Below are 26,536 nucleotides of genomic sequence, written 5' to 3' on the forward strand. Positions count from 1 at the left end.
TATAGACTACGTATAATTATATATACACTACCAGGACTTAACTATAATGAGGATTGCTTGTGTATACTGTGTTGGATCCTGGTATAGAATCTACTCTGCACCTATCAAATTAATCAAGACAATACACAGTATACTATACATCTATTAAGCAAAACCTGTAGTAATTACTGCTATATATAGATAGTCATGCAACAAACCAGGTACACACCATGCAAGATATCAGCTAGCCCAGCGAAATGAAATTATATAGTATAGAGTCTACGTATATATATAGTCTGTACACTTTGATTCAATCTCTAGTCACAACTCAATATAGTTTCTCTATAATTATGATTGGACCTTCGATCTGTCATGAACTTACTCAAAAGGCTTATATCTTATTGGCACTGAGCCTTGAATAATAATCTTGCATATAGTGAAATTGTAATCAATATTTGAGAGTCATGAATTACTGCCCATGGAACGTCATAAGTCGTTTTAGTTGACAATACCTGAAGGTATGGAATGACTAACTGCCTGCATTGCTTGTCCGAGAAATGCTTTTTATATGAATTACCGTTGAACTCATGGAAAGTCTGAAAAGTTTCTCAGCAAGTTCCAGTCGATTAAAGTAACCTCAGAAGAGTGTATCAATGTATTCAATTTGGCTGCTACCTGCTTGTAAGACCAGTGCATGCATGTCTAGATCAGCACTGAGTTTCAGGGTTCCTGTTAACAAACCACAGCTCTCGGAAAGTCAGAAAAATTTCTCAGCAAGTTCCAGTTGATATAAAAGTAACCTCAGAATTGTAAACTTGAGTATAATTATATCAACATACCAGCTGATATCTGCATGCATGTCTAGACCAGCACTGAATATATTATTTTTCAGGGTTCACGTTAACGAACCACTGTTCTCGGAAAGTCATAAAAGTTGCTCAGCAAGTTCCAGTCGATTAAAGTAACCTCAGAATTGTAAACTTGAGCATATACTGGCTGATATCTGCATGCATGTCTAGACCAGCACTGAATATGTTATTTTTCTGGGTTCCCGTTAACGAACCACTGCTCTCGGAAAGTCAGAAAAATTTCTCAGCAAGTTCCAGTCGATTAAAGTAATCTGATCAAGAATTGTAAACTTGAGTATATATCAACATATACTAGCTGATATCTGCATGCATGTCTATAGACCAACAATATAACTGAATATATTATTTTTCAGGGTTCCCGTTAACGAACCACTGTTCTCGGAAAGTCAGAAAAGTTGCTCAGCAAGTTCCAGTCGATTCAAGTAACCTCAGAATTGTAAACTTGAGCATATACTGGCTGATATCTGCATGCATGTCTAGACCAGCACTGAATATGTTATTTTTCTGGGTTCCCGTTAACGAACCACTGCTCTCGGAAAGTCAGAAAAGTTGCTCAGCAAGTTCCAGTCGATTAAAGTAATTTGAGTATATCAACATAACTTATTGGCTGATATACTTAATTGCTTGTATATAGACCAGGATTGAACATAATTATTCCAGTTCCCATTCTATAATCATGGCTCTCAAAAAGTCAGAAAAGTGGCTCGGCGTGTTTCAGTATAGAGCCAAATAACCTCTGAACAATAAATTGGGGAGTATAAGTAGGAGTTAGGTGACTGGCTGAATTAAAAATGGTAATGTTAAATTCATACTAAATCTAGCTCAGTGTACAGACATAATTAATTGTCATTGTGCATGTAGCTATAGCTAGAGTCTACTGCAGACATGTGCAAGTAGCTAGCTATTATATTAAGTCTATACTGCAGACAATGGAGAGTCTACTTAAAACTAGGCTGGCCAGCTTTCTACTTACTTACATAGACTAGTATAGTGATCAGGCAAGAGCATATCTCTGTGCAAAGTCAAGGGTTAACCTTGGAATGCATTGCCCTGCTACGCCCACTCATTTACCTTTCACTTCCGCCTTTTCCAATTTCTGGCTTTCTGGTCCTACATGCGCATGCGCCAAATTTTCATTGTATTTGTGGTCAGCAAAAATATTTCGTTAAGCATAGAAAATTCGAGTATACAAAAGATGCACATAGAGGGAGCTGCTTCACAAGGGGAGTTGCCGGTTGTGCTGCAGCATGATTATAGTGACCCAGGGCAACTTCAGGATGCCTCAGGTTTAGCAGGCTGTTGGACCTCTCTGATTCTAGGCCCCTACTCGTAACTCAGATAAATCTTGTTTGAGAAACGTAGATTCTCTTGATGTCTCTGAGCTACCAGAAACAACGCTCGAATTGATATCTATACACTCCAGTCCTGTGAGTAGGACAAGATTAAAAAGAAACCAAAGACAATAAGTTTAAACCCTTACCTCACAATGTTTAGTCTCATCCGTTATTAAATATTAAATTCTCGTATTAAACAGGTTATAATGTCATTGTTGATCCCTCTGTTCGAGCTGATGATGGCAGCACCAAGTTCTCTAGCTCACACTCTTCACTTGATCCACCATAAAATATATCAATGGTGGATCTAGATCTTGCCAAATAAAGGTTATAACGTTATAAAAGCGAAAACTCGGCCTGAGATCGAGGCTAGGCCAGTATATAAATACTATACATGTGGAGTTACGCCAAGGCTGGCGTCAATATCAAGACTATATAGACATTTTTAGCTGCAGTTTCAGTAAAAAAATTAGCCGCGGCCGCTATTTGAATGTGCGGTCATCAAGGCAGTAATTGCACGTCGTCATTAACGACGTGCAATTACTGATACGCAATTAATCACTGTACGCATCACAGTGAATAATAGGACAACATGCGATTATGTTTTTATAACCCCCCTATAAATTTTTGGCTGGATCCGCCCCTGGTTTATGTTATGTAGCTTTGACACCTTCACCGAGGCATCAGCACCCACGGTGCTTTCATTATTATAGCGGGTAAATTTTGCAAAGGAGGCAAATGAATTATTTTTGGCGATGTTTAATATGCTGCATGTCAACATTGCAAGATTTTTAATTTTGGGTTAGAATTACCCTCACCTTGGTTCGCTAAATCGGCAAATTTACCTGCTATATAGCGGTATAATTATTATGGTTTATCATAATTATACCAGACTTACGTCACCACTAATTGATCTCATTGGTCAACAGTTATAGGATATGTAAAAAAATATTATACAGCCCCAGGTATGCACAGTTTTAAATTGTTATACCTAGGTGCGCATGCATGCGCAAGCGAGGTATGCGGTGGTGTGTTTGTGTGTCTATTTGTCTGCATGTGTGTGTGTGTGTGTGTGTGTGTGTATAGACTGCTACAGCTGCTCAAGGATCAATGAAGTTCAAGTAAGAGTTTCTATAGGCTTCTATAGTCATGTTTTCTTGGATATTAATTCGTGGATTTGCAAAATAAATTAAATTAATAATAAATGCTTTGTTCTCGAGTTATGCCTAGTTTGCTTACTTGGAATGCCATTGCAGCCTTTTCAGAAGAGTGCGTAGAAAAACTTGTCCATGGAATGTTGCTACTATACTTAGTAGTTAGCTCTGCACTAAAATGCTAGCTATATATATTGCATAGTAGCTGCAAAAGTGAGAAGAGACCTGCAAAGCTCTACTCATTCAGCTATTCATGGCGGATCATTACCCACTCTTTATCTGCATGCAGCAACATTTATTAATGTAAATGTATAATGTGTGCATAAAAGCTATTGCAATAGCTATAAATTATATAGCTTTGACACTTCTACTGAGGCATCCGCAGCATCTGCACGGTGCTTTCATTATGCCTCGAGGCGTAGTCACACGAGTGATACGGTATATAAAGCTGACTGTGCATGTGTACGTGTGTGTGTGTGTGTGTGTGTGTTCCAGTCAACAGTTGCAATGCGACGAAAACTAACAGCTTCTATATATACGCTTCTAACTACGTTCTCTTGGATTTTGATTCGTGGATTAGCAAACTAAAGCTTCTTTCTTGAGTTATGGCTACATTGAATCTTTTGTAGCATCATCTGTTTGCACGAAGTTTCTATTCAACTCATAAGTTAGTCTTACACTAAAGCGCTAGCTTTTTGTTTGCGTCAGAAAAGAGCTGTAAAGCTAGCTATAATTATAGTAACCATTAATTGTTTGAACTTGACCTCTTGCAGACATACCCCTTATTCCTGTGTATGTAATGCGCATGCACGTGCTCATCCCCACGTGGGAGAGAATATCCAGATCCAGGCAGAATCTCTTTCCTGAGGGCCTGGTAAGCCACAAACACTATACATATACAATATAGATAACAATATGCATGTATACACTTCTTCTTAGTTAGATATTATATACACTGAACCACACATCTTGGCAGAATCAATTTTCTTCTCTCTTGAGGTTCTGGTAAGCCACATAATGCAATAGATAACAACAATAGATGCATGTAAACAAGTCTTTTCTTCCTAGTGAGTTTATATACCGTATAGCGGGTAATTTTCGGGGGACAAAATATTCGTGGTTCAGCAATATTGAGACATTTCGTGGGTAATATTTTCGTGGTTGCGCTTGCACTGTAGGTAAAGATAAGCAAGGTCGCTTCATTCGTGGGTAAAATATTCGTGGTCAGACCTCCAACCACGAAAATTACAAATATTTTGCCCCACAAAAATTACACGCTATACGGTAGATAAGCTTACTTTAATGTATAGAAACTTATTCCCTCTACTAATACTTTTTGAGCGAAAGCATAACATGGCGAGAGGCATAGCACAGCAACACTTGTTTTTTCAAGAAAGCCGAAGAAAAAAGAGCCATAATTGATGGTACTAAGACTCAAAGCGACGACAGAAACACAGAAGTTGCTCTCCCAACAAGTAGATCCATGGGCGTGGTTTAGATACATTTTATCGAAGAAGAGCTTGCAACTCCAGTAAAAGACGTCGGATGGTCAACGCTTGGGCCAAGGAAGCTCTTGAGCATCTGTAGGAGTCGATGTGTTGCTCAACTATAGCTCTTTAACGGCTGCAAATTCTGGCATAGTCTTGCAGTATCCATCGTAGAGTTGAATTGTTGCTAGGGGGAGGTCCTTTTATAGTGCTGCAGTCACGTGGTATAAGTCAGATATACCACACCTAAGAGGAGGGTATGCACATACCCTCCGCTATGCCATGGTTACATACCCCTCGGAGTAACCACGGTAGGAGAGGATATATGGGTGCATATCAATCCTCTTAAGTGTGGTATATCCTATACTATATATAGGCAAAAGTATAGATAAGAGTAAGAGTGTTGAACTGCTGTAGTAATCGTGGAACAGCATTTGCCTTGACATGCGTCATCACTGTCGTCACTATGCAATTAATAAGTGCTGTTAAATAAACTATGGTCTGTGGTTTGTAGCACTGAACTGTGCAATCACAACATGTGCGGTTTCTGGGAAGTGTTGCTAACATAACAAATTAGTACTGATTTCTATCAAGTAATGACGCAGGAGCAGGGGAAAATGCTATTACTAGCAGTTCAACACTCTTACTCTTGAATTATCTACTCTTGATATAGGACAACCTGACAGCTCTGTATGCAGCCAGTCACAATGGACATGATGAGGTTGTGAGGGTCCTCTTAGCAGCCAAAGCTATTGTCAACACTCAGGACATGGTTGGTTTGGTTGTACAAACACAGCATGCTGCATGTTTACAATGTTTTCTTCTTTTGTACAGGTGGGACAGAGCCCTCTTTGGGTAGCCAGTTTCAAAGGTCACCAAACATGTGTGGAGCTTCTAATTGATGCTGGGGCCAATGTTGATGTACCCAGAGAGGTGAGTGTATAAGTAGCTGTACACATATCAGAGGCCACTGGCCACAGCAGGGGGGGGGGGGGCAAATCACCTGCTAAAAAAAGGGTCAACTGTTTTTCTATAGTGTAGCAATTTTACTAAAAAAACTTAACCGTTATTGTGTTCTATGATCCCTTTAGAAGAGTAGACTAGCTATAGCAACGCACATTAGGATGTGCACTGATTCAGACTTGCAGTCAGCTTGCTCTTCAGCTTCAACAGTTTCTACAACTACATTTTATCAAGGGCATATCGACCGCCAAAGGTGGGAGAGGGCATGCAACTCAGCATCTACCCAACGTATTTATCAAAATCAAAATCATGGAGTACCAGATGTGCTATAAAGATAGATAAGAGTGACACAGAGTTTACGGAGTATTACGTAATTATTATTCTGTAGCTAGCTAGCTATATGGGTGCTAAGTGATCATGAGTCTAGGACTTCCAGCAATGATTTATGGACTACACTATCAAGTCTCCAGTGGAGTGAGTAAGTACCAGCGTCTCAGAGTCAAGCCGACCATCACCTCTTGTCAGGAGGCGTTTGCTTGCCAAATTAGGGCCAGAGCAAGGAAGTGTGAAGTACCATACTTGTTCGATTTAAAGCGACCCTCCAAATATGCGACACCCTCGATCTTTTCCAATTTTCTGACCTGTGTTGACAGCCACAGCCTCGATTCCAGGACGCAAGAAACATTTTAATTAAAGCGGCCTATAATCGAGGATAGTAGAGTAACCTCTCCAATTAGATGCAACCCTTTATATTTATGCGACACCAGGACTTCAACATAATTTTTCAACCTCCAAAAGAAACGATTTCTGGCTTCGTAATTATTTTAAAGTGTCGCTTTAAATCAAATAAGTACGGTAACCATACAGCATTAGATTCCCAATTATTGTAGCATGTATGATTTTAGCCTCGATTCCAGGCCGCTTGAAAAAGGCGGCCTGCATGGTATACCTTGTATGCGCATGCGTGTACATTGCCCCAAAAAGGGGGTAATCCGTGTATTTGCAATTGTGGATACTGTCAGTAAAATAAACCGTATACAATTTGTATTCTGATTTTACAGTCCGTTACATAGAAGTATTGTGCAAAGATGACTGAGTTCTTATGCCCTTTGTTGTATCAAGCCAAGTCTCTACTTAACGACACCCTACACTGTAAGGCTACAGATGTTATATGATGTGTTCCTGTGGGTCCCCTGATGAGGCTGTGGTAATATAGACCAGGCAAGTGTTTTGCTACTAAATCTTGCCTTTATGTTCGACAAGAAGTCATTGCTGAAGATAAAGAAGCTAATGATTACTCCTGAAAGCTTTTAGTAAGCTTTAACTCGACACTCAGGAAGTTATTCACTCAAGATCTACTGATGTATTAAAGAGTCCACCACTCTTCCTAGCTGGCAGCTCTAGCTGTCTGGGAGGCTTTCTTGAACTGTCTCTTTGATAAACGGAGCTAGAAGAAGCAACACTGCTGCAGCATAATTATTCTACTTTGATTAGTGTCTCTGAAAGCTGCCATTGTGGTCACATTGTCATATACGTATTCTTCCCTTTTGTAACTTTGTCCGTTTTTTTACAATTTGTTGTCAATTATTTCGCGCATGCGCATACAAGGTATACCAGGCCGCCTTTTTCAAGCGGCCTGGAATCGAGGCTAGTATATGATAAGCATGCATGCACTTATCAAGTTACATGGATATAACTATAGCCTCTGTCCCAGGCCGATATTTTTTTTTAAATGGAACGAGACAGCCTAGCTAGAAACAACGAGGCTGGGAACGAGGCTATAACAAGAATGTATTAAAAACTGGATCACGTGATCGTCGGACCTGCATACCCTGGCTGTGATGATTGCTGCTCCCACTGCAGTAAACTTTTAGCTGGAGGGGGGCTACAGCCCCCCTCCAGCTAGGACTTGTATTTGCCCCTGCACATGCAGAGCCTCCCATGTTCTGTTGCTGGTCCAACCGTACCAGAGCTAGTCATGTTTGTGTAGAGAGCACTGGTAGTTGGTGTATCCCCTGACATTAGTGTAGATAGTCATGTGATATTGTATAATGAGTGGGTCTGTGATGAGTGATGGTTCACCTGCTCACACTATCTTGACTCTGTACAGGCCGATGGAATCACTGCGTTGATCGTAGCTGCTCAGAATGGTCATGTGAGGACAGTGGAAGTGTTGATTGCTGCAGGAGCTCAAGTTGACATTCAAGAGAAGGTGAAATTTACTGCTTGTCTATCAGTAATTAATTGGATGTGTACAGGATGGAGGCACAGCATTGTGTTTGGCCAGTCGGAAGGGTCACTGTGGAGTTGTTAGAATGTTGTTGGAGGCCAAGGCTGACGTCCACATCAAGACTAATGTGAGTCCCGCTGCATGGTGGTGTTTGTGTACTAGCTGTCACCTCTGTGTATGAGTGGACTGAGTAGTGGAGAGTGTACAATTAGCTGGTCCAGTTGCTGTGATAATTATATATAATTACATGGTTTATAATCTCAGAATTAACACATAGCTAGTAAATAATACTTAGCGAAGGAGGAATTCAATTGAGAATGTTTAGTTTTAGGATCATGCTGCATGTCAATATTGATAATACTGCAAAATAATATTATTATGGCGATTTGTTTAGTTGGCGATCTTCACCTTGATTTACCAACTCCCAAAAATTAATGTATTGCCGATTTATGGTCTATAACAGGAGAACTGGACAGCTATGTTTATAGCCAGTTACAATGGCCATGATGAGATAGTGACGGTCCTCTTAGCAGCCAAGGCTGCAGTCAACATTCAGGACAAGGTTGGTTTTGTTGTACAAACACATTTCCCACAACATGCTGTTTTCCTCCTATGTACAGTCGGGACAGACCCCTCTTTGGGTAGCCAGTTTTAATGGTCACCAGAAATGTATGGAGCTCCTAATCGATGCTGGGGCCAATGTTAATGTACCCAGAGAGGTGAGTGTAAGTAGCTGTACAGGCACAGAGCCTCCCCATGTTCTTTTGACCTGGTCCGTTAGACACCAGAGATAATTAGGCACCATATAGAGCTGTATTTGATTCAGTATAGTGTTCTGGAAGCCTTTGCCCAGGCAATTGGCAAGGCAAAACACCCTTTTACCCAGGCAAAATGCTATTTAACCCTGTATTTCCGCGGGTTACTGCCCCAGCAAACATAATGCTGGGGCAATAGCCAAATTGCCCATGCAGGCCGTAAGTGTGGAGCATGCGCAGCAGATCTAATTGTCAGCCACAGCTAGTGGAGGTCTTGCAAGTAGATGGATTTGGTTTTGAGCCGTACACGTGTGTATCTATCAGAGCTATACAGTATCGTGTGGTCACCAGGTTCTGATCCATGCAGGCCTTGCACTTAATTGAATCTTGAATCCAAGCTGTTTTCTAGCCTTGATCCCAGGCAGCACTTCCTCGAAGAGTGGGCTTGGTATCGTGCGCATGCGCTAACCATTAGCCAGATACCGACTAACGCAGGATAACAACGAGTATATGCTCAGTAATACAATGACGTCACAAGGAACGGAAGTAGATTGAAGGAAGTAGATAGAAAGTTCGATTGAAGGTTTCTAGCTCATCTGAGAAAGAGCTGATAGCTACTCGCAGCCTGCTATGTTAACAAAGACTCACAGCCTGCAACAGTGTGGATGACCGAACGGAGTGAAAGCTGACAAGAGCCTATATTATGGACAGGCCCATCTAATAGACTAATACTAACTTTTAATAGTAAAGTCTACTATAATATACTCTCACGGTCTCATATCAGAAAGAAAATAGCTGTACCATAAACCTACAGCTCTGCTAGCTAGCTATAATATATAGAATCAAGAGTTCATTAGGAAGAGTATACGCAACTCCAATAGACTGTACACAAAAGGCGTTCCATCTGATCATAGATATAAGAGAGAGGGATTGGAAACGGAAGTGGGCCTTGGAAAACATCCGCTTTCTTGTCTTCTTTTCTTGCCTCAAATGAGGAATGTGCTGTACATCTCCATCGGACTACGTAAGCTACTCATAGCAGCGAAAGAAGTATGAAAAGAGACACAATCAACAATGCATTGGTACATGGTAATAGAGGAGAATTTGCAGAGCTAGTGGTATTGGATACTTGTTTCACAGTCTATAAAATCATCAGAGAATGCTTAGTTCCCTGAAATTTCTTTTGCTGCCAACTTATTAAATGGATGGAACTTTGTTTAAAAAAGAAAACCATCAAGAAGTCCACTAGTTTGAGGCAATAACCATGCATGATCATTCACATGACAAGATACATAATATACACCATGTAATACATAATTCTTTCTTAAGTTCTTATAACAATAAGGAATTGTTTTCGCTTTTTTGATGAATCAATTGTATGAAATTTCTACTAGGCTGATGAGCTTACATTTCAATTTCCCATTCAATCAAGTACACTTGGAGACAGCAAAACACTGCTATAGTTGCTTTGAAAGTGTAAAACAAGTGGGATCAAACCGAACAATAAGTATTATTTAGAACACACCTAGCCAAGATTAAGTGTTTTAATCTGTGTGCCGAGGATGGCCTCGAGGTTAACGTGGTGCTCGAGGTGCAGCTGAATGCATTACGTAACCGAGAGGCCATCCGAGTGCACCAGCATTAAAACACGTGACTTGGCTAGATGTGTTCTAAAGGATTTAGTGCTGTCACGTGAGCTCTAGCCTCGTGGCAGCTAGCTACATTTTAAATCAGTTGCTGGTGGCTAGCTAGCTAGCTAGACGTAATAGCAAGTTTTAGTAGGTTTGTAGATCCAGTAACTGATGCAAAGGAAAAGGAGATACTATCTAAAGCTATCTGGACTGACTGGGCATGTTACCACTGAACAGTCCCGATCCCACTATACTACTGGATATGCCTCCAGCTGATCTGGCTTACTGGATGGGAAACTTTGTGCGCAAACTATATGGCAATGAGTATCTGGTTTGCTCTTTTGGAACGCTATGATATTCGAAGCACCTTTGATGAAACGCGATTATATGGATCTGGCTTAGGTACAGGTACGTATACATCTTCGAAGCAAGCTGAGTCTATTTCTCCAGACGAAAAAGCGATGCTATGGTCAAGTCAGCAATTCGGTACACTTACTACACATAAAACAAGTCGAAACGATAACATTCAACTTTCTAATACTTTTCAGCTTTGCTTGTGTACGTATTCAATCTGCTTGTATTATGCTTGTATTATTATTATAATTATGATGACATTCAGATTCAATCTGCTTGTATTATGGTTGTTTGATAAAAAGTGTGCATTAACAAACCTACTTAAAGCACACTTAACCAACTTAAAGCACACTTAAGTGTGGATTAAGTTATTTAATCCATGGTCACCTGACTGATTTCAGATGAGCTGATTGGCTGGAGATCATGTGATCCAGCACTAATTATTAACAAAAACCCATAAACATGATTATTATAGCTATAATTATGATGTTTAGCACTCTAATCAGACGTGCAGTTTTAGATGGAGAGAAGCCGGTAACATGTATGAGAGTGGTGACGTGTAGGGGTGTAGAGAGGAGGATATATTCTTTTGTCTTCTTTTCTTTAGCGTATACTCTTGCGAACAGTAAGTTTCGGCTTGCGAGGTATTGCTATATAAAATATAGATGAAACAGCATTTGTAGTAGATAATTATCTCGGCCTATACAGGCTCTTCACCACAATCTACTACCGGGCCAATAACAATTATGAGGTAAAAATAGGTGACTACACATTCATGCACACAAAAGCTATACATCCACCTGATCCAAAACAGTGGCATAGGAAGATTTTTTGCAAGGGGGGCTCATAGTAGCCTGGCCACGCCCTCCCCGACTTCGTATTCTTGCGAAAGAGGCTGGAATTCGAGACTAGGCTCATAGATCAATCATTATCTCCGTGGTAAATCTATCACTTTGCACTTTAGACGTTTGAAACCTAGCCCATCATCGAAATAATCACATAATCTACAGTTCAATAGCTTGCTGGCTGCAGCCAGCATGTTGTAGCGAAGCTAGCTCAACAGTTCAAGCTAAACATTGCTCTCCAACAAGGGGTGGCTCCACCACAATTCCTACGCCACTGCAAAACTAATGCTTTTGGGAGGATCACCAAGCCAGCTTAGCATAAGGGAATGTATGCCTAAAATTTAAATTTCTGTAACGCCATAGATATAAGAAGGGAGAGGGATGGGAAACGCTACGTAAATAGCATTGACGATCCGCGTTTCGGTCAATGTTTTCTTCTTTATTTCCTCCAACCCATGCTTTTAGCTAGTACTAGGCTATAAACTAGCTACTGAGCTCCATGTATTAGCAATGGCTAGTGGAACAGTCACAACAAGGTAGCAGCAACAGTTAGTGAGACCCTCCAAGCAGTAAAAAGCAGCTTGGATAGCAAATTCTTGAGAGGAGCTCTGTCTGTACCGTTGAGTATTCCAGTACAGTCACAGACATGATAGAGAATTATGGAAATGTAGCAAAGTTCTGTCGTAAATTACTGTGCCGATACGATGAACCAACTATCAATGAATACAAAGAGACATTTACCTACATTCAATCATTGATGTAACTTTCTAAATGGGTGCACAAAAAGTCTGCTTTTAAAAACCAGCTTACTAAGACAAAAATGAACATTACTTACCAACCTAAAGCCAAGTAGCTTTGCATACAATGCCCAGCTACTTAAGAAAGAGGGAATCATTAATATTTTGGGCTGTAGTCACAGCCTCTCCTTGTAGAAGGTACACAAAGCCACTAGATAGAGCCGAAACGATAATACAACACTCAAAAAACTGCCTTTGAAAGTTTTCAAGCTCTTGGTGAGATACACAACGCTTCTATATGATGCACAGTAGGTGTGGATGCTCAGCACAGTACTAAGAGTTCCAGTGGGGAGCTGTGAATGATAGTAAAAACATTTCCCGCTGGGTGTCTAGAGCTGAAATGCGGATCAACTTTTGGCATTACACAGAAGTGATTGTGCGCACGTGCTCCGTTTCCCATTCCTCTCCCAGGGGCGGATCCAGGGGTGATTTTGAGGGACTGAAGCCCCCCCCCTTTTGAAAAAACTACCTATGTATTGCTAGTCTGAGGTTACAACAATTTTGCCACCAACCTTGTTACTTATGCATCTGCATGTAGACTCACTGACTTAAGAGATGCTAGACAATAGCCAAGTCTAGCTACTAAGAGTATAAAGGATGTAGGCTAGCTAGCTGGACATGCATACTAACTATACTATACTATATGAACTGATAAAGTGCATAGGTCAACTATTGCTGTTGCTGAGTCAGCTCCTTGTGCAATGTTTTGTAGCCTCGATCATATCCCAGGCCTCTTTTCCTAGGCCAGGCCTTGTGAAGGAGGCTATTGTGCATGCTGTTGAGCTGCAACATGGAGACTTTTCAGCTAGTTGCAAGGAAGCAGCCTTATCTCCTCTCACTCTCAGTGCAGTCTGGGTAGGCATTGTGATTCTTTCATGTACCAAGAGTGCATGAATGTAGATGTAACATACATCCTTTTGTAGAACGAGTTTTTTGTATTAACTTTTTCATATTCAGTATTCACTTATTAATATGACAGTTCAAAGGTAAAAGTGTGAGCAAATTGTAAAAAGCAAAAATTTCGCCTCCGGCGAGGCGGGAGGGGGAGCAATACCCACCCCCTGGGTGGCTCCGCCACCCTCGTACGGGGCTTTGCCCCTTTCTACTAGCCCCCCCCCCTTTCATTTTTCCTGGATCCGCCCCTGCTCTCCCTTCTTATATCTATGGTAACGCTTAGCGTACTCCCAAAAAAGGGATCTTTAGTGGTGCTCATTAATTCAACTTTTTTCTAGCACTAAATTCTACCATGGGCCAGCTGATGTATGACTAATTTTCTTTGGCTTGGGGTGATACCACATGATTTATATACACAAGCAGACCAAAGTGTACGACCTAAACATTAATCATCTCAGAGAAAAAGGGATAAATGTGTATACAATACAAGATTAAACTTACCTATGAAGAAGATAGTTACAACGGTAAATAGAGCTTGAACAATGGTTATTCATGCACTATCATATATAAAGCACAGTTGCACTGGATACTGGAGAGAACTTTACAGAATATTAGTGACAACTCGGAAAATCCTAGACTTGCATGCAGTAATTTCAGTTACCCGCGAAGTTCCTGGGGAATAGATTATCCATCATTAGGCGAGGCGCGGATGTAAAATAAAATGAAATTTTACGGGGAAAATGTCCAATAATTTTGCGCATGCGCAAGAGCAGTCCTTCTCTTCAATAGAGGGCCTGTGAAAGATTTTTTCTAGCCATGCAGCAAGACATATTTTCATGCTGGAAACTAGCCTCGATCCCAGGCCGATCCGTCTCTAATTGAACGCTAGGTCGCCTCCTCGGCCTGGTATTGATTGTATCTGGGCGTGACCGGAAATTGGTAAGTATCAGCTATGTACTGTAAAATCTTCAGTTTATCACAGTTGGCTAAAAATACAGCGATATAATGATATAATGACACTAGAAATTAATACTGTGCACAGCAGTACTGCGTCCATAATAAATGCAGATGTTTAGAAGCGAAGATCTCAAACAAGAGCTTCCAGAAAGACTTAATAAATACTGCGTTGGATATGCCTGCTAAGCCTTCAGGTGGCATAACAAAGATTGTGTGTTCACAGTGCATCAAGAGACAGTAGAATCCTGACGTCACTGGTCAGGATAGCAACCACAAGTGTTGAAAGAGCCATTCCACGTCCGTAGTTTTAGTGCAGGTAGTTCTATAAGATCGGACCCTTGGGAAGGACACGAGTGGCACTGGGGCATCCTCTTTCAATTAGTTCACACCCATCAGCTAGGAGGAGTACGACGGGGGTTGGAGGGGAAGGTTCCATTTTGCTCCTGTATACAAATTAGTATGAACTTAAATTCACCATTCCACTATACATTTTGTAACTCACAGTGATGGTCCACACAAACTAGCCACGATCCCAGGCCGCACTTCCTTGAAGGCCGGTGAAGGAGGCTAACACAACACCAGTGCCAGTGCCGTAATGTCATATCTTGATCCAGATACCAAGGATTGGGCTATAGGCTATAGTGTACAATTTCCAATGATGAAAGGGGATTATTGATTTATATCGCTCACCTTGACAATACATCCCAGGCCCAGCCACTTGTGGACACCCCTGAGCATAGTATACAAGAGATCGATGGCCAGAGTCTGAGGATAGACTCTACCAAGTGTATCTGGCAATCAATGGTCTAATCAAGCGCTTGTATTAAATTGTGTAGTCAATCAAAGGTAGCCACTGACGGAAGAAACTTGAGAACCTAGGTCTGTTCTTTCACAAGAGTGATGCTCCTTCTTCCTTCGCACAAGACAGCTCCTCACACTCTAGCTAGCTAAGCCTATATCTATGACAAACTAAACGAATAGACCTATGACACGGAGTTCTTTGTGATTTAACGGTGATTTTACGGAGTAAGTATGCTTACATACACTATTAGTGTTCTATTCGCTCCACCTTGCTCAGGTATTCGCTCTTTTTTAGCGAATACCTGAGCAACCACAGCAACCACAGCACATGCCCAGATACACGCCCAGATACAATCAATACCAGGCCGAGGAGGCGACCTAGCGTTCAATTAGAGACGGATCGGCCTGGGATCGAGGCTAGCTGGAAACATGAGTATAATTATACTTAGTGCTGATCACGTGACCACTAGCCAATGACAGTGCACAAAAGTGGTCGTGTGACACCTACAATAGCATAATGCACACTTAAGTGTGCTTTAACTAGTTAATGCACACTTTTTTCTTTATATTATTTTTGTATCAATCAAGAGCGCAGAAAGGAATTACATACGTGCAAAATATGAATATTGATTGTGCAATTCAGTTTGTAAAGATGAATGTTCAAACATGGCTTAATTTTGGGCTTTTTCTTCATAGGGATAAAGTCATTATTATCATCATTAGCATCCATACACAGTTTCTTGTTCTCTTTCTTGTCTATTTGTAGGAGCAGTGCCATCGATACCTTGTATTGCTGGTCGGGTCCAGTTCGTTTATATTTATGTAGAGCTTCAAGCGAGCGATGTCCTGTATACGTTCCTATATTTCCCACCTACTACACTTTTGCCATGTAGTCTAGTGGGGTTTAACTGTCATAAATTGGCACCTCAGGGCTACAAGGGAAAATATGGCTCATAAATTGGCACCTCGAGCATATGCAGTAAAAATAAATTAATGGTGTTTTCGATGAATGGAATTGTCTTGCATGAGAAACAAAATGATAAATGAAAACATAGAGACAGAGGGTGCAGTCTGTAGACTAGTTCATCAAAAATTCTGCTGTGTGCTTGCAGAAGGAGCTGCTTTAGAGACACTCTGGGAGAGGGCTAGGGCTCAGGCTGAGCCTTGCTCACTAGCACTAGTACTGCACGCACTGCACTAGGCCTGTTCAGCTTCTGTATTTAAATAAAAAGCCAGTTTAGTAATAATATAGGAGTGATTATTTTAAGCTTACCTTTGCTTGCCTACTAGCCTGGCATAGCTGAAGAGAGCTGGTCTAGACACAAGAGAGCTGGTCTAGACACCGTCTAGAGCTAGCTGTGTTGTTTCTTCTGGCTGGTTGCTGCGCAGTAAGTGGAGGGAGGGGCTAACTAATTGAACAGAGAGGGGGAGTGGCTCTGTACCGTTCGCTTTGAGGGAGGGGCTGGCTGCTCATATTCTGTCCAGGCTGCGCAAGGATTTGAGTGTGGACAGCAGCCCTGGTGTGAACGAGCTATCTTTTCCTAGTTGTCTTCTTGTTTGAATAGTGTTGCTATGTGGTAGTCATGCAGCTTGATGCATAGCAACCAGTCAGCCAATCAGATGGGACATATATCAATTAATGTACAGTGCCTCAGGGTTTATGACAGTAAATCACACCTCCCCCTCGGGCTTACGCCCTCGTAGTCGGGAGGTTTACTGTCATAAACCCCTCTACACTGTACATGTATTTAATGTACAGTGTAGAGGGGTTTATGACAGTAAGCCTCCCGACTACGAGGGCGTAAGCCCGAGGGGGAGGTGTGGTTTACTGTCATAAACCCCGAGGCACTGTGCATTAATTGATATATGTCCCATCTGATTGGCTGACTGGTTGCTATGCATCAAGTTGCATGACTACCACATAGCAACACTATTCAAACAAGAAGACAACTAGATTTGCGACAGCTTTAAGTTATTTCTTCCTACAGGCTGCTTCCCATAGCGTGCATGGGATGCCAGAACCATCATCAGGGAGAGGTCAACAATAAAAAATAATCCACACCCTGGGGTAAATAGAGGAGATACTTCACAAATATATTAACAATACAATGCTCTGGATTGCATGTATCTTCATATTGCCTGACGACTTTATAGGGTCCACCTTAATGTGCTTGAGCCCACCTCTGTTGCTCTTATTTCCATAGTCTGTGTACTGCATGTACACCCTCGACTTTTCATCGACTTTCTTTGTAAACTGGTCACGTTTAAGGTTACGATGCTCATAGCTTTGTAGAGCAAACACCTTGCAATTATAGAAATACACAGTGTTTGTGGGTATCTGGGCGTTGTGCGTACCAAAGATCCCTTGTGCCCAAAGAACGGCTTCCTCATCAGGTGAGATTGGTTCTGCTTGTTTCTTAGATACCATATAGCGCGAAATTTTCGAGGCACTTATATTTCGTGGATTAGCCTCTAAAAACCATTTCGTTGCACAATGTTCGCGGAATGACTGCTTACCGGAAGCCACGCCTTTAAATCTTTGCATGATAGCAGGTAATTCTAATTAAAGAACACTTTTTGTAGACTTAATTTTCGTGTAGAATTCTAATCCGCGAAAATTAAGCCCCTCGAAAATTTCACGCTATACGGTACTCCCAAACCCGTTCCATGAAGGCGCTTCACCAAAGTACTTCGAAAGTTCCCAAACCTAGATCAAGCGGACTCAAGGGGTTGACATTATACTATGGTGGCCCAGAGAGTTCACAGAGTACAATTGACCTTCGCTAGTAGACAGTACAATTGACCTTCGCTAGTAGAGAGTTGACCTTCGCTAGTGGACAGTACGATTGACCTTCGCTAGTGGACAGTACGATTAACCTTCGCTAGTGGAGAGTAAAAGAGACCTTCGCTAGTAGGTAGTACGATAAACCTTCGCTAGTAGAGAGTACGATTAACCTTCGCTAGTGGAGAGTTCATTTTTTTTTAGTAAAAGCTCACCTTCTAGCTAAAAACCTTTACCTAGGTATGTAGGGGGGTGCTGACCTTATATTGACCTTTGCTACACACAGACGCTATCTATTAGTTGGGCGGAGTCCAACCAACGCTTCGCTCATGGTTGGGTATCAGTACATGTAGCAGTTTTGTTCCCACTGCAAGAAATTTGCAGCCCAATCAGATTGCTGCGTTCAAGTGGGAAACCTTTCAGCTCAATTTAGCTGACAAGGCAAGCTGGGACACTGTATTTTAGCTGTATTTCTCTGGAGAATGCAGAAACAGCTCCTGCTGGATATCTAGGCTACTAGAAAAGAAGCATCTATGAATGAAGCTTGAACAGTAGTATCTTTGTATTGATTAATTAAAAGGACTTGTCTTTGTTTTAAGTTTTGTTGTGCTACCAATCTAAGATTAGATCATTAGTTTGGACAAAACCTGTGATATGTATGCCTTCTTTGGTCTTCGAAAAAGCTTCTCCAGAAGCCTTGGAGTAGTCTTATAGCTGGCTGTACCTCTCTTTGTGCTAGATGTCTAACTATTATGAAAAATTTTATTTCTGCCTGCACCTAAATTTAGGTTACAGTATTCTTCTACTTTCTCTAAGAGTCTGAGGTCTTTCTTGAATTCCAAAACAACTATAGCTAGATCCAGGCAGCTAGAATAGCCATCCATTGATTTCTTTATATCGCACCCCTGAGCCATGCGGTTGTCAGCCACTTAAGATTAAACAATATTCATACTCTGTCTCAAGTACAGGTGGAACAAAACTGCTACGTGTACTGATACCCCCAGAGCGCAGCGTTGGTTGGACTCCGCCCAACTAGCTATCTATATCTATATCTATAAATATTAAAGAGCCATGCTGGCCTGCTTTGGACAGCAGGCACAACACTAGATGTCCTAGTGACTCACTAGCCTAGTAGGCTACAGTTGAACAGTAAGCAATTAAGCTGCATGGTTGCTTATTTGTGTGCTGATGTTTCTACTGAGTACATGTAGGATTTGTTGTAGTAGCTAGTTTATAATAATACAATAATTCCATGTTCTACTCTAGGGCTGTTCAGTGTTGAGTGGACTATTTTTCTTTTGCCAGATTGAAGTCCAGAGTAGAACATGTAGCCTGTAGGAATGACTGTATTAGAACATGTAGAGGCATAAACAACAGCACACAAACAAGCTCAACTTACTGTTCAACTGTAAGGCTACTATAGGCTAGTGTTGTGCCTGCTGTCCAAAGCAGGCTATGCATGGCTCTTTAATATAATATAGCATCGGTGTGTAGCAAAGGTCAAATATAAGGTCAGCACCCCCCTACATACCTAGGTAAAAGTTTTTAGCTAGGTGAGCTTTTACTAGAAAAAAATGAACTCTCCACTAGCGAAGGTTAATCCTACTCTCTACTAGTGAAGGTTTATCGTACTACCTACTAGCGAAGGTCACTTTTACTCTCCACTAGCGAAGGTTAATCGTACTGTCCACTAGCGAAGGTCACTCGTACTCTCCACTAGCGAAGGTTAATCGTACTGTCCACTAGCGAAGGTCAATCGTACTCTCCACTAGCGAAGGTTAATCGTACTGTCCACTAGCGAAGGTCAATCGTACTGTCCACTAGCGAAGGTCAACTCTCTACTAGCGAAGGTCAACTCTCTACTAGCGAAGGTCAACTCCCTACTAGCGATGGTCAACTCTCTACTAGCGAAGGTCAATCGTACTGTCCACTAGCGAAGGTCAATCGTACTCTTGTGAACTCTCTGGGCCACCGTATTATAGCTACACTTCATTTCTTTCAAAATACCGCTTAAAGCAACAAACAATGGCATACAGTGTCTTTGGTACTCTGTTCCTGTTTGCTTGCGAATTTCAAGGACAAACTTTCCCAACCAGTATGCAAAGTCTGGCACAGGCATTTGTATATAGCAATGGTGTTGTTGGGTTTACTCGGTCAACTTCAACAGCTTTTGCAATCCGTCCAGAGTTTAACACCCCACTCCGTACAACGCATTAGTTTTAACTGGAATAGCAGAAGAACGCAGTTTAACTCTTTGGAGTCATGCACTTACAGGTGCAGCAAATCTACTAGCCATTTTGTTGCCAAAAAAATGGCTACAGTATACTGATTTTTCGAACCATAGTATACGGAGCAATCCGGCAAGTGGTCACGTGAAGTACTAAAACATTTAGAACACACCTACCCAAGACCACGTGCTTTAATGCCAGTGCCTTGGATTGGCTACGTAATGCACTCGGCTCCGCCTCGAGCATTACGTTAACCTCGAGCCAATCCTCGGCACGCATTAAAAACACTTAATCTTGGCTATAGGTGTGTTCTAAATATTACTTAGATGATGAACATAGCTGAGCTATATATTTGCTCTACAGTACGATAGCTAAAGGTCAGAGGTCAGTTGGACATGACAGAACAACGACCTTTGTGCAGTACGATTTTTCTGGAGGGGCGCAGTAGCTAAAAGTACTAAATCCCTCGGTGTGTGCATGTGCATGCAAGCAAGGTATGCAGAAGTGTGTTTGTGTGTGTCTGTGTGTGTAGGCTGCTCAAGAAGTACTATCTATAGGCTTCGATTCTGGTAACGTTTTCTTGGGTTTTGGTTCGTGGGTTTGGAAAAAGTTCTTTGTTCCGGAAATCAGGGCGTGACAAGCGATCATACTTGCAAATTTTCTGCACAACTCATTGTCGATCGCACATGATGACCCTCACCACATAAGCTCTAAATGAAGACGTATACCACATAACTTCCGGGGCCGAACTCAGACTTCGGTTAGGTTTGTGTATATGGAGAGTGCTGGTCGTTGGTGTGTCCCTAGCCTCGATCCCAGGCCGAGTTTTTGCTTTTATAACGGTTAGGGGAACAACTAGGCCTGGTACTAGTTGTCTGCGCATGCATCAAATTTTCATTGTATTTGTGGTCGGTAAAAATATTTAATAATACGCTCGAACGAGCAGGTCATACTCCAGTCCTGTGAGTATAGGACAATATCAAACACGGTTAAACCCTTACCTCAAACTGTCCAGTCTCGTTCGTAATAGTATAGCCAAGAGGGAATATTAGCCATTGCTCCTGTACAGAGAAGTAGACATTCTAAATACGTGTAGATCTAAATTTCTCGGTTATAGTGTCATTGTCGACGAGCTGATGATGGCAGCACCAAGTTCACTAGCTCACACTCTTCACTTGATCCACCATATTAATGATGATGAGTCTACCTAGATTTTGCCAAACATGAACAAAACTTGATAGCATAGGGCCCATACAAACATATCTGACCTTAACATGCAAGCTTTATACCTCTTTCCCTTGTTGTTCAGTCTTCAGAATAAGCTTCACCTAAGAGCCATTCCAATCGATTCCAATAATGGTAAAACCTTCTATATATATAGTACAATAGTACACGAATATAAATGTCACGAAAGTGAACGAGAATATCCATTCGTCACAATCTGACGAACAACTGACGCATGCGCAGACAACTAGTACCAGGCCTAGTTGTTCGCCTAACCGTTATAAAAGCGAAAACTCGGCCTGGGATCGAGGCTAGTGTATCCCTGACATTATAATTAGTGTAGATAGTCATGTGATATTGTATAACCTTTACTGGTCAAATTGTTGTAAATATTACAACAACAAAGGAGCATGCTATTAACTTGTCAATATTGATCAATTGATATTGGATTGTGTGGTAGATTGTGAGAGCTTTGAAGTACTAGTTTTGCTGAGCTGCTTGACACTTGAAACTGGATTGGCTCGATCTGGAAGCACTGTTGACTTTGTACTTTTTTTTTTATTCTTTTTTTTCTGGTGATCTTAACTGCTTATTCTCCTGTTCAGCCATTGTCTGTTGGCTACTGCTTCCATCTACACCACCTTTAAAGATGCTAAGTTTAATATACTTTCTCCAGACACAAGTCGTCTTTTGTGTGTCCTACTGTATCCCTTTACCGGTCAAATTGACCAGCTACAGCTTTTAAAGGCCACACATACTTCCATCGAGGCAGCAGCAAGGCATAATTTATCGACTGGTTAGTGTGTGTGTGTGTGCACAAACATTGACCCACGCCCATCTTCTAAGCTAGTCTGGCCACGCCCTCCCCAAATTAGTTTTGCAAAGAGGCAGGAATTCGAGACTACTTCTAAGTCAAGTCTTCATTGGGGGGCGGCGATTAAATCAAGCTAAGTTGGTGGGTTGGGCTGACCACAAATTCAAATTTAAACTAAAGTGATGACCCTTTTCTTGATTGAATGGTAAAGGGATAATGAGTGGGTCTGTGATGAGTGATGGTTCAACTGCTCACACTATCTTAACTCTGCATGTATAGGATGGAGGCACTGCGTTGATGATAGCTGCTCAGAATGGTCATGTGAAGGCAGTGGAATTGTTGATTGCATTTAAGGCTCAAGTTAACATTCAAACGAAGGTAAGATTTTACTGCTTGTCTATCAGTAATTAATTGGATGTGTACAGAATGGAGGCACAGCATTGTGTTTGGCCAGTCAGCATGGTCACTGTGGAGTTGTTAGAATGTTGTTGGAGGCCAAGGCTGACGTCAACATCAAGGATAATGTGAGTCACGCTGCATGGTGGTGTTTGTGTACTCTGCTGATTCCATGGTTGAGTGTGTGTACTGTCACCTCTGTGTATGAGTGGACTGAGTAGTGGACAGTGTACAATTAGCTAGTCCAGTTGCATGGTTTATTGTCTATAACAGGACAACCGGACAGCACTGCATGCAGCCAGTGACCATGGACATGATGAGATAGTGAAGGTCCTCTTAGCAGCCAAGGCTACAGTTAACACTCAGTCCAAGGTTAGTTTTGTTGCACAAAATTTCCTATTTACATTTTTTTCCTCCTATAATTATGTACAGTCGGGACAGACCTCTCTTTGGTCAGCCAGTTTCAGTGGTCACCAGAAATGTATGGAGCTCCTAATCGATGCTGGGGCCTATGTTGATGTACCCACTGAGGTGAGTGTAAGTAGCTGTACACACATCTCAGAGGCCTCTAGCCACAGAGCCTCCCCATGTTCTGTTGACCTGATCCATTAGACAACAAAGCTAGTCAAGTTTGTGTAGAGAGCACTGGTAGTTGGTGTATCCCCTGATTAGTGTAGATAGTCATGTGATATTGTATAATGAGTAGGTCTATGATGAGTGATGGTTCACCTGCTCACACTATCTTGACTCTGTACAGGGTGGAACCACTGCGTTGTGGGTAGCTGCTCAGAATGGTCATGTGAGGGCAGTTGACATGTTGATTGCATCAAAAGCTCAAGTTGACATTCAACAAAAAGTTAGATTTACTGCTTGTCTGCTTAAAATTATTTGGTTATTGTACAGGATGGAGCCACTGCGTTGCACATGGCCAGTCAGAATGGTCACTGTGAAGTTGTTAGAATGTTGTTGGAGGCCAAGGCTGACGTCAACTTTAGGACTAATGTGAGTGACGCTGCATGGTGGTGCTTGTGTACTCCGCTGATTCCATGGTTGAGTGTGTGTACTGTCACCTCTGTGTATATGAGTGGACTGAGTAGTGGAGAGTGTACAATTAGCTGGTACAGTTGCTGCTTGCATGTCATAGTGAGGGTTTATTTGCAATGTTTACTTTGACGATAATTATTAGTTTATCACATGCGATATACAGCAAACTAGCTATTAATTTTGTTTCTCACTTTAATTTGCCACGGTATAATAATTGTTTGTGGTCTGTATACAGGGCAACCTGACAGCTCTGCATGTAGCCAGTAGGAATGGACATGATGAGATAATGGGGGCCCTCTTAGCAGCCATGGCTACAAACACTCAGACTAAGGTTGGTTTTGTTTTACAAACACATTTCCCACAACATGCTGTTTGCATTTTGATTTGATTATGCTCTCGCAAACTTCTTAAAGTGCATTCATCAAGCCCTCTTTTGAGCAAGCATGGAATTCAATTGCAAATGCTTATTATAATTTTAATACACTTTATGAAAAACATGCGCTCAGTTTACAACATTCATTACCTGAGGCCATGCTACGAATACAGTTGTCATACATATACAACTGTATTCATGTAAACAACCGAGGGTTAGCACTTCAGTGCTCTAGTTAGTTTTTAAGGTATCTTGCTGCACACATGCAGAGTCAACATTACACATGGCAATATCTCCCCTCATTGCAGACGACTACTGTTACCCCTGAATACAAAGCCAACCCCCCTGTTACCCATGAACACAAAGCCAACCCCCCTGTTACCGGTGAACACAAAGCCAACCCCCCTGTTACCGGTGAACACGAAGCCAATCCCCCTGTTACCGGTGAACACAAAGCCAACCCCCCTGTTATCGGTGAACACAAAGCCAACCCCCCTATTACCGGTGAACACAAAGCCAACCCCCCTGTTACCGGTGAACACAAAGCCAACCCCCCTGTTATCGGTGAACACAAAGCCAACTCCCCTGTTACCCGTGAACACAAAGCCAATCCCTCTGCTACCCCTGAATATGAAGCCATCCGTAGCTGCAGAGTGGATCTGACAGAGAGGCTCTCTCCGTACTTTAAAGATGTAGCTAAACACTTACGTCAGAGTGGAGCACTGACTGACAAACAATGCCAGGAAATCATCAGTGCTGAGATGCTCCTAAACTATGTTCTTGTGGACATCAAAGACCCAGACACCACATTGGATGCTTTTGCAGGCTTTGTGACAGCAATGAAACAAAGTGGAAACACGTACTTCCAAACTTTTGTCAGGGACAAAATTGAAGCGAAACGAAGGGACTTCTATAGAGAATTGCTCCAAGTTCCACCAGGTATGTAATGATGGTTAAATAGTGATGATATTAGGAATTTTCTCATGTTCACAGGTTTAAAGGCTCAGGAATTCGATGTCTTCATCAGCTACAGCCATGAGGATGACACCAAACACACAGTGGACACTCTTTTGCGTCCTCAACTGGAGCTAAAAGGCCTCACTGTGTTTGTGGACAGAGATAATCTTCGTCCTGGGGACAAATGGCGATCTGAGATTACCTCCGCCATCAAAACCTGCAAAGCCTTCGTTGTTGTGCTCACTAAACGCTACGTGAGGTCCTTGTACTGCAATGGAGAGTTTTACGAAGCAGAAGCTCTTGGCAAGCGTATGTTCCCAGTGGTGTGCGAGAAGGGATGGGAAAAGGTACCTGGAGGTGCTTCTGTGACGGAGATAGTGAAGGAGGTTCAGTATGTCTCTCTAGTGGCAGAGGACAGCGAGACACAGCTGACAGATTTGGTCCAAAGTATCAAAACGTCAGTCAGTGGATAAACTGTGCGAGTATACATATGATTCTAAGTAGGTATAGATAGATCTATTGTTTTGTTAGCAAACTTATACTTCTTGTTCTTAGCCTATAGACATGTAGATCTTGCTAGGTAGATCTTGTTAGCTAACTGCTGTATTATTTATAGATTTTGTACATGTATATGTAGATCTTGACTATAAGAGTGTTGTTGCTTGGCCTATAATTATATATCGTAGAAAGTAGATTATTAGCACATGCGCTCATGGGGTCAATAGCAGAGCTCTATAGTCTCATGAATCAACGACCGTCTCTTTGAACTTTTTTTGGCCAGATCGAAATTCCGACCTGACCGATCAGATTAACAATTATAGGAAATAAAAAAGAAGCGTATGCGTTCTACATGTCGGACGCATTTATAGCAGGCGCTTGTATATACCGTATATATAGTGCGAAATTTTCGAGGCACTTATATTTCGTTGAATGGCCTCTAAAAGCATTTTGTTGCACAATGTTCGTGGAATGACTGCTTACCGGAAGCCACGCCTTTAATCTTTGCACATTATAGCAGATAATTTAATTAAAGAACAATTTTCGTGGACTTAATTTTTGTGTAGGATTGCTAACCCACGAAATCCGCGAAAAATAAGCCCCTCGAAAATTTTGCGCTATACGGTAGTTGGCTATTGTTAGCCAGTCAAGGAGCTATATAGTAGGTTGAGTTGACTGCACTAGCTATAGGCCTGTGCAACACTTTTCTTTCATTTAGCAATGTTCTTGGAGCAAGCTAATTCATGCATAGCTGCTAGTCAAGCGTTTGCGTTGATCTTTGCTGCGTTGCACGATAATACATTCTTCTGGTTAATGACACTAACGTATTAAATGACATTTCATTGTGCAATGACCTTCCTTCAGACTAAACTGCTCATACAGTCTCTTTCCTAGGAAGGGCGGCTGATTCATGAGACTAAGCTCTACGCTTATATTCGATAATGTGCCTTCAATGCAGTCATTTTCGAGCCCCACCCAGTAACCGGATGTCTCTGTACATGTGACAGAGATGACTTGATAGTTTTATAGTCTCTGGTCCAGCCCATGCAGAGGAGTAGGAAAATGTTTTTGTAAGGGGGTGCTTTACAAATCTGGGGATGCCCCCGGAACATTTTGGCATTCTACATTCCCGCAGATTAATTTTGAGCAAATTTGATATTTATAAAATTA

General features: G+C 41.7%; 1 protein-coding gene and 1 long non-coding RNA gene across 3 annotated transcripts in view; one reads left to right on the top strand and one right to left on the bottom strand.

Moving 5' to 3' along the window:
* LOC135342596 (ankyrin-3-like) overlaps positions 1-25,541 on the top strand; it is a 64,660-nt gene extending 39,119 nt beyond the window's left edge. For both annotated transcript variants that reach the window (XM_064539368.1, XM_064539369.1), the window contains exons 5-19: positions 5,497-5,595; positions 5,658-5,756; positions 7,897-7,998; positions 8,045-8,143; positions 8,480-8,578; positions 8,637-8,735; positions 22,378-22,476; positions 22,524-22,622; positions 22,768-22,866; positions 22,927-23,025; positions 23,252-23,350; positions 23,398-23,496; positions 23,774-23,869; positions 24,220-24,850; positions 24,905-25,541. In XM_064539368.1, coding sequence (XP_064395438.1) covers positions 5,497-5,595; positions 5,658-5,756; positions 7,897-7,998; positions 8,045-8,143; positions 8,480-8,578; positions 8,637-8,735; positions 22,378-22,476; positions 22,524-22,622; positions 22,768-22,866; positions 22,927-23,025; positions 23,252-23,350; positions 23,398-23,496; positions 23,774-23,869; positions 24,220-24,850; positions 24,905-25,341 — 2,355 coding nt within the window. In that variant the 3' untranslated portion in view covers positions 25,342-25,541. The remainder of the gene's footprint in view (positions 1-5,496; positions 5,596-5,657; positions 5,757-7,896; positions 7,999-8,044; positions 8,144-8,479; positions 8,579-8,636; positions 8,736-22,377; positions 22,477-22,523; positions 22,623-22,767; positions 22,867-22,926; positions 23,026-23,251; positions 23,351-23,397; positions 23,497-23,773; positions 23,870-24,219; positions 24,851-24,904) is intronic.
* LOC135342823 (uncharacterized) lies at positions 14,233-15,105 on the bottom strand. Its single transcript, XR_010396940.1, has 3 exons — positions 14,940-15,105; positions 14,752-14,885; positions 14,233-14,692 (listed from the first exon to the last, which is right to left on the bottom strand). It is a non-coding gene; the product is annotated as an uncharacterized LOC135342823 (long non-coding RNA).
* Positions 25,542-26,536: the final 995 nt, after the last annotated feature.

This window comes from Halichondria panicea, chromosome 10 (genome assembly GCF_963675165.1).
Source record: "Halichondria panicea chromosome 10, odHalPani1.1, whole genome shotgun sequence".
Classification (NCBI taxonomy): Eukaryota; Metazoa; Porifera; class Demospongiae; order Suberitida; family Halichondriidae; genus Halichondria; species Halichondria panicea.